This window comes from Nannobrachium achirus (assembly GCF_963921795.1).
Source record: "Nannobrachium achirus genome assembly, chromosome: 5".
NCBI lineage: Eukaryota > Metazoa > Chordata > Actinopteri > Myctophiformes > Myctophidae > Nannobrachium > Nannobrachium achirus.
In genome coordinates, this window is record NC_137814.1 from 48,462,549 (window position 1) to 48,480,048 (window position 17,500).

Sequence of the window (17,500 nt, forward strand, 5' to 3'; positions counted from 1 at the left end):
GGCACTGGGTGAAAAATGGGTTGCAAAATCGTGGGATAAAAATTATAAGATAAAAAAAAAAAAAAAGATAAGACATCGTTGCTATCGGGCAGAAACCTCTCATCTCCATATTTTAACTTTTTATGTAAATCAACGCCCTATCATACTACAGCATCACACAAAAGCAGCAAAAGTAGCAGATCTATAAGCTCGAAACGCACCGCGAAGCGACGCGTTGAGCTTGTCGATCTGCTACTTTTGCTGCTTTTGAATTTGAATCCTCCTGAAAAGTTAACGGTCATATGAGGTCAATTCCACCTGTTGGGTAAGATAAAATAAGCTCTTTATTGATCAAGCAAGAGAGAGAGGAGTTACTGTAAGAGGGAGCACGTCGATATTTCGACGTAACATTTGTTCTACGTTCCAGTATTTTCGACGCGGGTGAATGTTAACCTGGTGAAATGCTAACCTGTGAGTGGCTAACCTGCCGACGCTGGAGAATGTTAACCTCTATGCCTAAACCTAACCCAAACCCTAACCTCAGTAACCCTGACGATGGTGAGTAGCTAACCTGCCGACGCCCATAGTCGAAATAATGGAGCGTAGACTGTAAGATACAGGATAAAGGGCGAGGAAAAACGGAGTATTGTAGATTCAGCGTGATAGAGTGACATGGCATTCCCTGCATCCAACGCGACATCCCCAGAGTAGATGCATGGGCTCCCAGGAGGAGCAGGACTGTGGAACGGCAGTGATTGGACGGTTCGGAGAGCACAATATGAAACAGAAAACGAGAAGAAAGAAGCCAATCACACACCTCTGGGCCCGTGGAGAGGCCTAGGGCCGTGAGGGATGAATCCTATCTCAGTCCTCAGACACACTAAAGCATTGAGACCTGGACTTATTTGATGCTTTAGCTGTTAAAAAATAGCAGGTATACAAGCTCACACTGCGAGCTTTTAGATCTGCTATTTATTATTCTTATTTTTTTTATCGTGAAAATGTGTGCAAATCTTAGGTATAACTCAAATCTCTGCTTCTGGGGGGGAGGGTCCCTTAAACTACATTTCTTTAGACGGGGGTCCGCGGCCAAATATATGTAATTTTCTTTGGGGGTGGGGGGGGGGGGGGGGGGGTCCTTGGCATGAAAAAGTTTGAGAACCACTGATTTAGAAGAAGGAATCGGGTCAACATATTCAATGAATTTTCAAGATTTTTCAAAAATAGCAGATCTACAAGCTCGCAGCGCGGCACTCGGTGCCGCGCTGCGAGCTTGTAGATCTGCTATTTTTCAATAGTTAAAGCATACAATAATGGTTAAAGTGGTTAAAATCCAACGTTCCCGGTCTAAGTGGGCTAAAGAAGCAGACAGGGACCAGAATGAGCTAACCACATTGTGACCTTTCTCCGCTATCTGGCAGCTCGCTTGGCAAGGGACTGTATTGTGTTTCTCCTTTTTTCCTCCCTGCGAAGTATATATTCTATGTATATAATGTGAACTTGGCCCAGAACGAGTCCCCGGAGTGCTTCTAGTTTTACAGAAAAGGCTGATGTGAGTGTCAGGGAAAATCTAGCTGTGGTCTAAGCAAGCGTGGTTGTGCTCCGCTGTGTTTATTTGTGGTAGTTTTGGGGGCGATGCTTCTGTTGTTTCCACACAAAATCATCCCGGTCACCGCTGGTGTAAAAGTAACGAAGTAGATTTACTTAAGTACAGTACTTAAGTAAAGTTTGGAGGTATTTGTACTTTACTTGAGTATTTCCAATGTCTAATACTTTTACTTCTACTTCACTACATATCGGATCCAGATATTGTACTTTTACTCCACTACATTTCATTTGAAAACTTTAGTGACTAATAACTTTAGAGATTAGATTATTATTACAAAACATTACATTAACCACTTCAGCCCTGTATACATTCCGGCCAAGCTCACAATGCATCGCAACGCATTGTGAGCTTGTAGATCTGCTATTTTCAAAAGATTTTTATACATTTGAAAAGTGGAAATGGGATATTCTGCATAACGAGTACTTTTACTTTTGGCACTTTAAGTACATTTTGATGTCAATTCTTTTGTACTTTTATTCAAGTCAATATTGAAATCCGGACTTCTACAGAGTATTTTTGTATGGCAGAATTGATACTTTTACTTAACCCATTTAGAACGGATACACATTATTGTGTATCATTATTTTATGCTTTAACTATTGAAAAATAGCAGCGGTGCTGTTCTTGAGAGACTGCTATGTCAGTGGTGCTCAAACCTTTTCATGTCAAGGACCCCCAAACTGATATTTATTTGGCCACGGACACCCATCTCAAAATATTTAGTTCCAGGGACCACCCAGAAGCAAAATTTGAGTTACAAACGTTCGCTTTGAAAATACATATGTTCAAAGATTTGCACACATTTTCAAGACTTTTTCAAGCAGATCTACAAGCTCGGGGCACTCGGTGCCGCGCTGTGAGCTTGTATATCTGCTATTTTTCACTGGTTAAAGCATTCAATAATTCTAGGCCTAAATGGGTTGTAACAAAACAAACTTAAGTACTTTTTCCACCTCTGCATCACACTTGGCAAGAGACGCAGAATGGCACATAGTTTGGACGGAAGTAAAGAAAAGACATCTGCGTCTCGACGACTCACTAGTGTCTGCTACCCCGACGGCGCATCCAAGAAGCTTATGTTGTCACAACACAATCTATAGCCCTTAGCACATTTCAAAGCCCATGTGCGCAATGCCCCCCTCTGTTTGGGGAGAGGCTTTGGAAATCTCGAGATAAGCCTTGCCAAAACAAGCGACAGCGGTAATTAAATATCGCTCGGAGTGAGGACGGATGCCTATGAGCCCGATTATTACAAACAGCAGTTATCGCAGCACTGGAAAAATCCTGAGTGTTAATTTAAGCATGAAAGTGTACCACCCAGAGACAAAGGGTCCATTTGGTTCCATTGTATACTCTTAGTTAAAGGTGTCGCAAAGCATTTTGCATGCGTGATGCTGTAAACGTGGCGAGGCTGTTTGAACACATACCAAAACACTTTTAGCGGCGCGGTACAACTGCTCGCCCTCAACGCCTCGAGCCCCCCCGCCTGTCATCAGACGCTGAATCAGAGGCGTAGGGGAATTTCAATACCCTGTTGTCTTTGATGTGCTTTGAAGTATTGTAGCACAAAAGTCTGCGCACGCGAGCGTGTGTGTGTGTGTGTGTGTGTGTGTGTGTGTGTGTGACTGCGTGCGCGCGGACATGTGTGCGTGAGTGTTTAAGTACAGTATGTATGCATGTACTGCATGTGTCCGTACGAGCGTTCTAATGTGTGTGCATGTGTGTGTCATGCACACTCCGTAGGCTCCGTCTGAGCGAATATCCCTGCCAGCTGTTGGGCGGCATATGGGGAGCGTGTAGAGTGATATGGGAGAGTGTGTTCGTCATGTGCGCGTATTGTACGGTGCGGCATGCATGTGTGCTTTGTCCCGCTGCTTTCTGGGAAAACCCGCCAAAGCCTCTCAGAGTGGAGGCTTTGTCTGGGCACAGGAAGAACGACAACGTCCACCTGTGGTTTCTGAACGCACCTGACGTCCACCGTGACATTCGTTAACTCCTCAGTCGCTATCGTGATTCTGACCCAGACACATAGACATCAAAAGGGGCTTAAGCCCTGTAAAAAGTGCCCTCTCAAGACCATGAATGTGGTTTTTACTATGGTGAAAATGCCCTCTTTCCATGCCATACCTGGAGGCAGCATTCAAGAGAATTGCCTTGTCCAAACTATCCTGAACTTGAATGCATCATCTTATGTTGAAAGAACTGCCCTCTCTGTGTAGAAGTCAAGGATTGAAAATAGCCGACCTCCAAGCTCACAATCTTGGAGGTCGGCTATTTTCGATATTTTCACCAAAAGGCCCTTTTAGAAATTTCAGCCTCTGCCTCTCTAACATTCTCTGCACGTCCCCCTTCTGACCCACGTCTTCTCTTCTCTTCTCTTCTCTTCTCTTCTCTTCTCTTCTCTTCTCTTCTCTTCTCTTCTCTTCTCTTCTCCCTCTCTCCTCTCCTCCTCTCCTGTTCTCAGGCAGCGTTCACACAGGCACGCTGTGGGCTCCTAACAGCAGTAGTAGCGGCAATGTCCAACCAAAGTGGTTTCCCATGCGAGGCTCATAGGAGGGTCTTTGTTTCCCTGTTCAAGGCTTTCGGGGGTCCCCATGGCATGGACTGTGCCCCACTACGCTGACTATACCACAATGGGCCTTTATCCTGCCAAGGCCCCCCCTGCCCCCGATTCCTCCGCACTGCTTCCCTCATCGGGGGCACCGAGGGGCAGAGGGAGGCACCATGGCACCAGGCGGCAGGCCCCTTTCATGCCCTTGTCCCACTGTCCCACTCTCTCTCTCTGTGTCTGTCTCTCAGTCTCTCTCTCTCACTCACACACACACACACACACACACACACACACACACACACACACACACACACACACACACACACACACACACACACACACACACACACACACACACACACACACACACACGAGTGCATCTCTCCACTCCGACATGTCTCCTATCCAACATGTCTCCATTCCGACACTAACCCTATCTCTAACCCTAACCCTAAACCTTAGGCCCATGGGAGTGTCGCCACTCCGACAATAAGAAGTCAATTTCGGAGTGGCGACATGTCGGAATGGAGATCGCCTCCCCCCTCCCCCCCCCCCCCCCCCCCCCACACACACACACACACACACACACACACACACACACACACACACACACACACACACACACACACACATTTTTTTAATCATTCAAATCTTTGAATATATATTTTTCAAAGCAAACTTTTGTAACTCAATTCTCTGGAACAACATATTTTGAGATAGGGTTCACGTGGCCAAACACATGTAATTTTGGGGGTACTTGCAAAACATTTGATCAAATTTTCAAAAATAGCAGATCCACAAGCTCGCAGCGCGGCACTCGGTGCCGTGCTGTGAGCTTGTATATCTGCTATTTTTCAATAGTTAAAGCATAAAAGAATGGTTCAAGTCGTGGTTAAACACACACACACACACACACACGTTGCACACCGAAACATAATGCATCTCTCCCGCAGCGCACATACAGTGGAGGGAGGTCATAATGAAAAGACAGTGGTTGTACTGTACTCGGCCATAATAAGTCAGCGAGGTCATGTTTTCTTATCCTAGCTAAGAGCATACGACACCTCTAGCGCAGCGCTAGACTCGCCCCCCTCCGGGGACCGTGTAAAAACACAGTTTATAACCCATTAGCACTGTAGTTGAACCAAAAGGCATGATGTCGTCGTTACTCTTGGATTGTGACACTGCATGCGCACGTGCATGCACATGTGAGCGCGGGCGCACGCACGCACACACACACACACACACACACACACACACACACACACACACACACACACACACACACACACACACACACACACACACACACACACACACACACACACACACACACGAGAGAGAACTGGCTTTAACCTATTAAGGCTTGGAATTATTTTATACTTTAGCTATTGAGAAATAGCAGATATACAAGCTCACATAGAGCTTGCGAGCTTGTAGATGCGAGCTTGTATATCTGCCATTTTTGAAAAATCATGATTTTTTTTGTTGCAAATCTGATATCCTTTTTAAAGTGAACATTTGTAACTTAAATATTACCTTCTGTGAGGTCCCTGATACATCATATTTTAAGACACGGGTCGGCAGCCAAATACCTATAATTTTGGGGGTCCTCAAACCTTTTCACGTAAAGGTTTGAGGACCACCGACAGAGAAACGTGCGTTTTTCAAAAACCTCAGAAGAATTTATAGAAGATGTCATTTATAGAATCGGGTCAAAACCCAAACTCAAAGACTTGCAACACATTTTCCCGGTCTAAACGGGTTAAGAGCAGGCGAGGGAATCCGTGGCTTGTCAATACTTCTTGGTGCTGATTTAATTTGTTTTAGTTGGTAGGGTTTTATTCTGCTCCCTCGGTACTGTAACGTCCCTGTTGTTGGTGGATGGAACAAACACACTGCCTGCCCGCTGCCTGCACCGACACACTGTCAGACCCTGCTGATGAATGGGTGGTCGAGACTCTCTGAGGCTCAGACACACTGGCAAACACCACACTGCTGGAGGGAAGTCTGAACAGGGCCAAGAGGGGAGGGGAGGAGAGGAGAGGAGAGGAGAGGAGAGGAGAGGAGAGGAGAGGAGAGGAGAGGAGAGGAGAGGAGAGGAGAGGAACAGTGTTGATTTCACTGACTAAAACTATGGCGAAAAATGTTTGTCGACTGCGTTCTTTTCACTGACGAAAACGAACTAAAAAAAAACGAACTAAAAACTAAGCTGTGATGACTAAAGCTAAGACTAAATATATTGACAATTTCGTCAGCAAAATAAAAACTAGACTAAAACTTAGGGAGACTTAGACTTAGGGAGGGACTAGTGGAGAAGAGGGTCATTTTATGTTGCTCTCAGGTGTTGCATGCTGAAAATAGCAGATCTACAAGCTCACAACGCGTCACAGCGCAAGTGTAAAACCAGTCATTACGATGCCATCAAGGCCTGCCAGAATACATTTCAGTTGACTAAATCAACTGTAGATTTAGTCACCTAAAATCTTATGATATTTAGTCCACAAAAATTAGACTTAAAACTAAAACTTTTCAGGTGACTAAAAATTATGACTAAAACTAATTGACATTTTATTCAAAAGACTATGACTAAAACTAAATCAAAATTTGCTGTCAAAAACAACACTGGAGAGAAGAGAAGAGAAGAGAAGAGAAGAGAAGAGAAGAGAAGAGAAGAGAAGAGAAGAGAAGAGAAAGAGGGGGGATCCAAAGTGAAACAATAGCAGAATGGTGAGAGCCATCCAAGCCATTCATCAAGCGCTGACAGAACCCTGCGTCAGCCAGTGAGGAGGGGAAGGGAGCAAAAAGCACAAGAGTCTCCCAAGTAAAAATCCGCTCGCTTTGCCTCTGTTCGCGTTCCTAATGTCTCCCCATGTATTACAACATGTAACGCTAAATGTATGGCTTCATCCTGGCGGTGATGAACGAGGGCCAGGCCATCTGACACACAATTAGGCTAGCGTTCGGGATGCCGGCGCGGGCCAAGAGACCGGGAGGGTTGCCGCGGTAACCTGGAGCCGGTGTATAACCAGGGGCCCTCCGCTTGGAGCGTAAGAGCCTGGAGTTGTCATAACTTGTGGGCCGAGGTTCTACAGTACAGTGTTTAATCCAGTGAGACCGGGGGAACGCACGATTACTTTATAACCATTATTTTATGCTTTAACTATTGAAAAACAGCAGATCTACAAGCTCACAGCGCGGCACCGAGTGCCGCGCTGCGAGCTTGTGGTTCTGCTGTTTTTTGAAAAATCTTGAACATTTTGTCTTTGAATATTTTTTTACCCGATTCTATAATGTCTTCTAAATCAGTGGTTTTCAAACTGTTTGGGCTTCAGTACCGCGTGATTATAGATCCAACTGGGAAAGATGGATAACCACGCCCCGGACTCATTTTTGAAGCTTGTGATTGGCTGAACCGGACGTAGGGAGCGCTCCGTTGTAGTCACTTGGACCGCGAGTTGTGCTAGTCAAAATTCTTACTTTGTTTGGTTTAAAGCTTTACGAGCAGCATTTTCACATACACGTGTCAATGTTTTAACATTTCCCATTTCTCTCAAGTACCCCCTGTAGTACCTCTGCGTACCCCTAGGGGTACGTCCACGTAGGGCTACACTCTGTGCCGCGCTGTGAGCTTGTATATCTGCTATTTTTCAATATAGTTTAAGCATAAGATAATGGTTAAAGTGGTTAGAATCCAGGGGCGTCAATTGGGTATGGCAGGGGTATGCAGCTGCCATTCCCTTGGTCCAGGGGGGAAAATAGAGTTACTTTTAAATATAAATCCATGAATGTCTCTTTGTCTATCTGTGTTGGTTATTATGTTGTTAAATTACAGTAAAATAACTACAAATGCAAAAGTTTACAAAATGGTCACTTTAACAAGGTATTGTAGTACGTTTACTAACATACCAAGTTTAGCTGCACTTGAACAACCATTCCAGGCTGCCATATCCAGCCCAAGAAACCGTAGAAATGGGGGAAAATAGAATGTAGACTACTTCTTAAAATAAATGTGTCATGCCTGTTGCTAAGGTATGGCAACATGACTGGTGTCTTGCATGCACGCGAAGTGCCATACCTTAGCTTTTTCTGAACTGACGCCACTGTTAGAATCTAAAGCGACAAAGAGGCGCTCCCGGGCGTAATGTGTTAAGAAGCCAATCCAGCAGAGGGATGGCTTACAGGCTGGCCCTGCTCTGGACTCACAACGCCCTTGGATCTGTCCCTGCTTTCTTGACACTCACATGCGGTACAGTTTGCAAACGTGCAAACAATCACGTACACAACACAAGAAGAAACACGCAAGAACACAATTGCACATGCACAACAAATGTCATGGGATGCCCCCCCCCCCCCCCCCCCATAGGACTTTTTTGGACCTGTGCTAACCGCTCCAACTCCTGGCTTTGTGTATGTACTGTATGTTCGTGACGCCCCGTCCCGCATTGGCCGAGCTGCGCTTCATGAAATGAACTCATGAACTGGCACTGCTAACTCCACGCTGGGTGTGATTTTAGCTTTAATGTCTGACTGTACCACTTAGCCTTAATGTCTGACTGTACCACGTGCCGTTTACATTTCAGACTAATAAAGTATTAATCAATCAATCAATCAATCAATGGGCACGCGTCAAGCTGTGCACTCTCTCTCTCTCAACCTCTCTCTCAAGCACCCGTACACGCACGAACACGCACGTGCACGCACACGCGCACACAGATGCCTGGAGATGCACTGATAACCACACAGGTATAAACAACACTCCAAAAGGCTTATAAATTTGCAGATAATATGTACCTTGTAAATAAAGTAAAGTTAAAGGGAAAATAATGGAGGAACTTGTCTCTCTCACTCTGTGTGTGTGTGTGTGCGTGCGTGCGTGCGTGCGTGCGTGTGTGTGGTTGGGTGTGCGTGGGTGGGTGGAGAGAAAGGGCTGAGAGAGTGAGACAGGAAGAAGATTTGATTAGAGTGGACCAAAGTGCATCAAAAACTCTCTCTCTCTCTCTCTCTCTCTCTCTCTCTCTCTCTCTCTCTCTCAGTAAGACATTGAGAAACACACACACACACACACACACAGCACACACACACACACACACACACACACACACACACACACACACACACACACACAGACACACACACACACACACAGCACACACACGGTGACACACAACTTTCTCTGCCTGCAACATGTTCTCCTGCTTCTCCCTCAACGCAGAGACCCTTAATGGCTTCCTCATTCCCGTGTTGATTAACAACAGCCATACACTGCCACATAGCCTGACACGCACACGCACACACACACACACAAACACACACACACACACACACACACACACACACACACACACACACACACACACACACACACACAGGCAAACGCAAAAAAAAAAAAAAAAAAGAGTTTTTCCTCAGTTTCAATTCAACTCAAAAAGCCGACAGTTTCAAATTTAAAACGTATCAGACCCGGGGACCGGGCTGTCATTAAGCTGACTGACTGCTGTTGATAGGTCGCATGTACATTAACTCATGCACGCAAACTGAGCCCCACATTAAACAACAGCGCTGCCAACGTATCCTTGTACCAATACTCCCACCAAGCACTGTGATGAAATATCGTTGCCTAATCGTGCGTGCAGGAGGGGTGGTCTTGATTTGGAATTCTAAAGTTCTTCCAACGTCCACAACATTCACGTCTCTTTTCATATGCTGTGTCTTTTCAGCACCGTTTATAAATAAGTGCAAATAACAGTGGGTTTCTTGCTTGTGCAAGTGAGTGTGGTGGCTGCGGTTCTAATGCAAGCGCGTCACGGCAGAGTCGGGGGACAGACAGCCCAGAACAATCGGGTGACATCCAGTTTAACAAACGCGTTCTCTGCAGGTCCCCATTCCTTTTACACATATCGTCGTTGTCGCGTGGAAACCTTGTATGTCCAAGACCGTTCGTTTTGTATTTAGCATTTTAAAAATGAACTAAACTAGTGAAAATAGCAGATCTACAAGCACGCAACGCCTCGCGGTGCGAGGCGTTGTGTGCTTGTAGATCTGCTGTTTTCGCTACTTTTGTGCGACAGCCTTGTATGATGAAGCGGGGCTTTACTTGGTGAAAAAACGTACAAACTTGAAACTTGGAGATACAAGGTTTCTGCTGACAGTGACAATATACATTTTAGGGCAGGGGTCTTCAAAGTTTTCAGGCCAAGGACCCCTTAGTTGAGAGAGAGGTTAGAAGCAGGAACCCCCACAAACTTTTCATAGATTCCGTATAGTTTCATTGTTTGACAGCACAATCATCATCAGTGTATTTTGGATTCATGTCAATTTGCGTTTTCAGATATTTAACCACTTGAACTGTCAATACTTAATACACTTGACCTTTCACTCTGTACTTAGTCTGCTCTTTTTCCCCTCTACACCAAAGCTCTTTTTTTGTTAGTTTTTTCGCACTGATTTTTGACTTTGCACTATTAGGTTGTGTTGGTAGTTTCTGAGTATTCTGCTTTGTTTAACAATGTCAGTGAGATACTTGTTGCACTAACTAGCATTGACTGTTACGGTCTCTTTTTGTAAGTCACTTTATGTATATATACTTATATATTATTCGCCCCCTCTATTGATGCACCTTCTCTTTATTGGTACTGTACTGCTCTTTTTTCTTTCTTTTACTCTTATCTATCTTTTGTCTTATTTCTCTGTAACTTTGTAAATACTGTATACTGCTATGCTACAACTGGACAACTGAATTTCCCCCTTGGGATAATAAAGGTATCTATCTATCTATCTATCTATCTATCTATCTATCTATCTATCTATCTATCTTAATAGCCGATTTACAAGCTTGTAGATCTGCTATTTTTGGCTAAAGCTCAGAGGTTCTCAGAATATGGACGCTAGGGATCAAGTGGTTAAATATAAAAAAGGAGAAAAAAAGTTTCTTTCACCCCAAGATATGGAGGACCCCCTGTAGTAACTCTGCGGACCCCCTAGGGGTCCCAGACCCCCTGTTGAAGACCCCTGTTTTAGGGGTGATGCACTTACTTACTGTAGAGGGACCGGGTCACGGTCATCAATAATGTCCGTACACTGACAAATGTATCTGTGGCAAGACTTGGCTTTGTCTGTGGCAAATTTTTGATTTTTACATAACAACATAATGTTCATATTTTGATCATAAGACCCAATGAGGGCATGCGCGTGTCAAAATACCCGGAGTTATGCGGGAACGCCTACTGTGGCAAAAACTCCTTTGTCTGATTGCATTAAACGACATTAAACAACGTTAAACTCACTTTGCCACTCACTTTGCCACTCGATTGGCCATTCACTTTATGCCTCGACATCAGTGGTTCTCAAAGTGGAGGGGACTCTGTGGGTTCCTTTATAGGGGTCCAAGTGGACCCATACAATTCTGTGCCTCTAACAGAATACAAATGGAACCCATTTGTATTCTGTCAGAGTTAAGGGAAGACCTTGAAATGTAAAAGTTTCAGAAACACTGCTCTACATGTATACACACTATGGCACCTGTACAAGGACCCCCCATAACTTTGAGGGGCCTTTTCCACCGGCAAAGAACCGGTTCCAGAACCAGTGCCGGTTCAACTTTCTTGGGAACCTTGCGAACCGGCTTGCGTTTCCACCAGATTGAACCAGAGCCAAGGATTTGGCTCTGGAACCACAAAAACCAAGGATTTCGTGGTTCCAGTTCCGAACCGGTGTACAAATGGTACACCGAGGGTGTACAAATGGAGCCATTAAAGTTCACTCTCAGAGTTACAGACCCGTAATGATCATTTTGGGCTACAGTAGGTCTTTGTGTTTCTGGGAATTTCATTGTCCCATTGTTCCTCATTCTGTAAGTCCATGGCAAACATTACATTCACAAAAATGTCCACCACAAACCAGCATGGCGATGACCCGTGTTTGCATCCTTTACCCAAACACACACTTCTGTCCTCTACACACACACACACACACTCACACACACACACACACGCACGCACGCACGCACGCACGCACGCACGCACGCACGCACGCACGCACGCACGCACACACACACAGCTACGCCACACGCTGCAGCTCACCTCTCCACGACGGCGTCTCCGTTCCAGCAGGTGGTCTCGTCCACCACGTTTTCCCCCTCGCACAGCATCTCCGGCAGCGACGCGAAGAACGACTTGTAGCGCTGCAGGTACCTGAGGAACTCCCTGAGAGGAAGGAGGACGTAGACACAGCACACACGCACACACACACACACACGCACACACACACGCACACACACACACAAACACAGAGATCATTAGGACATTACATAATACAGGCTTCCCCAATAGGTGGCCATTTTCGGCCCGCGGGGGACTACTGTCTGGCCCACACCAACCCCAGTAATAATGGTGGTATAAGAGCAGCATCAACACTAGTATATCGTTGTCGTTGTATATCGTTGTCAGGTGGAAATCTCGTATCTCCAAATGTGTACGTTCTTTCGTAAATCATACAAGGCCGTCGCACAAAAAGATCGGCTGTTTTCTCTAGTTTAAATCATTTTTTAAATGATAAATGCAAAACAAACGGTTTTGGACATACAAGATTTTCACCCGACAACGACGATATCCGAACTGTCGCTGGAGTAGCGGGAACGCCGCCGTCGCCCCCTGCAATGTTGTGGCCCTCGGCTTGGTACTCTAGACATAATTCGGCCCTTGGGGAAAACTAATTGGGGAACCCTGACATAATACATTCCACGCACGATGGAGTACCAAAGTCCTGACTCGTTCATCCCCTGGGTTCGCGGAATGACATCGACCCGCGATAACATTGGGTCATCTTAGAATCGTCTCATTATGAGATAATTGTGGTCCAAAAATAAACACATTTCTCCCAGGGATATTGTCAGGGTGGTGGCTCTGTGTAGGATATAGTCTGTTTGTGGTGAAAATGTGACTAATTCGGCGGCAGTAACATTAGCATTTTGTCGCCCGTCAGTCAATGCGCCATATCCTTATGAGTTAAGGTTTTTTGCGCACTGCTGTGTTTTTTCGGCCGAATATGTACACGCAAATAAAAAAAAACAACAACCTCACGTTATGTCAATCACGTTTGCACACCGCAGCACGTTTTTCGTATTTATTTTCAGACATTTTTTTCCGATTTTCCGAGAGAGAGAGCAGGGTCCCTTGCTCTCTCTCTCTCTCTCTCTCTCTCTCTCTCTCTCTCTCTCTCTCCTCTCTCTCTCCTACGCAGCAGCCGGGAGCATTTGTTTATTTTTGGAACACGGTTCTTATTTGACGATATTAAAGAGTCTATGGGAATTCAGAATGGCTTGTAGATCTGCATTTTTGAAAAGTCGTGAAAATCTTTGAATATATGTATTTTTTAAGCTTCTGGGGGAGTCCCTGGAACTAAGAGAGATGGGAAACATAGGTTTTTCAAAAAGACTTTCTTTCACGAATTTCACGCGAATTTCACGCGAATTTCACGATTTTTCAAAAATAGCAGATCTACAAGCTCGCAGCGCGGCACTCGGTGCCGCGCTGTGAGCTTGTATATCTGCTATTTTTCAATAGTTAAAGCACAAAATAACGCGTAATAATGCGTTCCCAGTCTAAATGGGTTTAACCCCCTGCACCTATGCTATGTAGAACATTCATGGGGGGCCCTATAAGTGAATCCTTGTACCCAGGTAGGATGTGTAAATTACGTCAGACTTGGGCGCTCTATTAGATCAGACATTTCCACGTTTTAGTTAGTAGACGGGGGGTGTTGGGTTGGGACCCCCAGGGGGGTCCCCAAATTATTTTGGGTGGACCCCAGATGATTAACTTATTGTGCAACATTGTTTTCTCACTCAACAGTAAACAAACCAACATTACGTTTTAAGTGAATAATACCCTCTATTAACTTAAAACATAATGTTGGTTTGTTGCACATTTCTAAAGTGACAATTTAATACCTCTAAAATGACAAATTAAACATTGGCCAAATTGTTAAATATTAGAGACAGAAATTGTGAAAATAGCCGATGCGAGGCGTTGTGAGCATGTATATCGGCTATTTTCACAATAGAACCGTGTTATACAAAACGTAATGCCTCAACTCTTAGTGCTCGTCAGGGTGGTGGGGGGTCCCCAGTTAAAATATGATTATTTTGGGGGTCCCCAGTTAAAATATGATTATTTTGGGGGTCCCCAGTTAAAATAAGATTACTTTGGGGGTCGCGGCCTAAAAAGGTTGAGAACCACTGGTTTAATGGACAATTTGTGAGAAAAAAAAAACACTCTTTTTCACTACCCGACGCCGGTGACACCCCTCCGGGGGAGGCACGTCACCCACGGTCACGGCCATGCAGTCACTCATAACTGCTAATGACGAGGGCGGTGACGGTGCGGCTTGGGCCGCCACCACTTCACTGAGCGGGGGAATGTTTCCGCAAGCTAGGCCGCGGCGGTGACGCGCGGTTCACTGGGCCTAGCAAACACATGTTGTTGATAGAGACGTTGTCATCTTGGCCCCAAAACAATGGGAACAATATTCCGAAATGCACGGCGCTGCACACACAGTCACACACACACACACACACACACACACACACACACACACACACACACACACACACACACACACACACACACACACACACACACACACACACACACACACACACACACACACACACACACACACAAACACACACACACACACACACACACACACACACACACACACACACAGAGCGGAGCCCACCCAGGAGAGACGGGGAGAGGTCACATGCTGGGACTGTGCGGGACCCCCATCAGTCAGAGCTGTCGTCACACATTACGCGCTAAAGCCCCATGTGTCCGGGAGGACAGTGGGCCGAGTGAGCGCGGAGTTCCGCTTTACGTGGTTAAAAACCTGGACATTAATCACACGGACACGTTCACACCACAGACACCACGGATCTACAGGTCAGCTGTATACAGTGGTTCTCAAAGTGGATTTCAGGGACTCTCTAGGTTCCTTTATGAGGGTCTAAATCAGGGGTGTCAAACTCATTTTGGGTTGAGGGCCACATTGGTCAAAAGGTGACTTGAGCTGGGCCGCAGCCAGCGCGTGCGCACACGCATCCAGCTAAGTGCCATTAAGTGTTAAATACATGAAGGGTCAATTTAGACTCTAAATTGACCGTTGCATGTATTTAACTTTAGCCCCTTTTCTACTGCAAGGTATAGAACCAGAACTTTCAGGAACCTGAACGTATTTTATTTTTTGGTTCTGGTTTTGTTTCCATTGCATAGGGCCCGGTTCCAGACGAGGTTCCTGGAACCTTTTTTAGGTCCTGCTCCTGAGGAAGAACTAAACTTTAGTTCTGGGAACCTATGGGCGGGGCCAGCAGCGCTGCTGCTCTTTTTTTTGGGACCTTCCCGGTTAGTTCTGGTTATATGGAAACGTAAGCAGAACTTGGTCCCGGAACTTCACAGGTTCTTGAAAGTTCTTGTTTCTGGAAAGTTCTGGTTCTAGTTCTGGGTTGGCCCTACAGTGGAAATTGGGCTATAGTTTAGGGGAGACCTTCACATTTCAAAGATTGAGAATCAGTGAGTTATAACACTACCCGGGATTTAGGGAAATGGAAGGAAAGAGAGACAGAGAGAGAGACACACACGCACGCACACACAGAGTTACAGATTGGTTACAGACAGGTCCCTTGGGTCCATGCTTACCTAGAGATCTTTCTCAGACTGCTAAGCTTATCGTTCTTGGAGGGTTTCAGGGGGAAGGAGCTGAGGAGGATGATGGGAGTTGAAGTCCAAGTGGGGTGCATGGCATGGCATGGGGGGGGGGGAGATTGTCGCAAGCAAGGAGGATGCAAGGCAGTAAGGGGGGAGAGGGGGAGAGAGAGAGAGAGAGAGAGAGAGAGAGAGAGAGAGAGAGAGAGAGAGAGAGAGAGAGAGAGAGAGAGAGAGAGAGAGATGGAGAGAGAGAGACAATAGGGATGGCATGACAATACGAGCAGGGAGGAGGGAGAAGAGACAAGTGAGTTGACCCTGGAAGAGACGGGGTGAATCGTGCAACATGCAAGAGACCCAACACAACACACCAAACAACCCAACAACACACCAAACAACCCCCACCGCCCCAGCACCCAACAGTTGCGTCATATAGTAACAGATACAGTATAACAAAACTATGCAGTCTGTGAACGAGCAAAACAAGCAAATGTTTTCCATGTGCGTAGTAGACAAGCTTTTTTTGGGGCGGGAAAACAACATCTGAAAGGGGGAAGAATTAAGGATGAACAAACGGCTGGAAAGAAGAAAGAAAATAAGACACAGAACTAGGGATGGGACAATATGAACATGTCACATCACGATTATTGAGACAAAAGAAATCAAGATTTACGATATTATCGCGATAATCTAAATCCATTATCCTGCGGCGGAACATTTGACACAAAAATAGCAGATCTGCAAGCTCACAACTTGTGAGCTTGTAGATCGGCTATTTTTTGGCAAAGACATTTGATAGAGAGTGAGAAAATTACTATATCAAGTACGTATCCAAGTACCTTTTACCAATTATAGAGGGTTTAAGTGGTACCGGATATGCAGCTCGGCAAATAAAAGGTGAATTGATCCCAGTGCATGATGGGAGGACGATATCACGATAAATTAAATCTCCACAATACGATTATCGTGAGTGTTTTTTATCACGATAATATCGCTTATCGTCCCATCCCTAACACAGAAACGCTCTCATTTCCTCCGTTCTTTCGACACGTGCGCTCGTAACGTTTCGTGTTTGTGATGTTACGCTATATGGCCGTGCCGTTGCTCCACGTTCCGTATGTTTGTGTTCAGAGGTGAACTCCACCGCAGTGGGCGCTGCCCGTCTCAGTGGGCGCTGCCCGTCTCTCTGAAGTGGCCACCGCCACACGTGCGTGCCGTTCCCTCCCTCCCGCTCCCGTCAGGGCATTGGCAGCGGGCGGGCGCAGGGGTGCAACAAGGGGGAGGGAAAAGTGGGACTGGGTTACTAGGGCCCAAGGTGGAGGAGGCCTTAATTATTTTATACTTTAGCTATAGAAAAATAGCAGATATACAAGCTCACAGCGCGGCAACGAGTGCCGCGCTGCGAGCTTGTAGATCTGCTATTTTTGAAAAGTCGTGAAAATCTTTGAATATATGTATTTTTTAAGCGAACATTTGTAACTCCAATTTTGTTCTGGGGGTACCCTGGAACTAAATATGTTGAGATGGGAAAGATAGGTTTTTCAAAAAACCTTAGAAGGATTTGAAATATGGAAAGACTTTCTTTCACGAATTTCACGCGAATTTCACGATTTTTCAAAAATAGCAGATCTACAAGCTCGCAGCGCGGCAATGTGAGCT

The 17,500-nt window shown here is 45.5% G+C and overlaps 1 protein-coding gene across 1 annotated transcript in view; it reads right to left on the bottom strand.

Annotated features, from left to right (window-relative positions):
- LOC308285136 (glypican-5-like) overlaps positions 1-17,500 on the bottom strand; it is a gene marked incomplete at both ends in the record, with an annotated part of 308,188 nt that overhangs the window by 156,599 nt on the left and 134,089 nt on the right. Inside the window, 2 exons of the mRNA XM_080725853.1 lie at positions 12,221-12,343; positions 15,836-15,895. Of these exons, the coding sequence (XP_080581979.1) occupies positions 12,221-12,343; positions 15,836-15,895 (183 nt within the window). The remainder of the gene's footprint in view (positions 1-12,220; positions 12,344-15,835; positions 15,896-17,500) is intronic.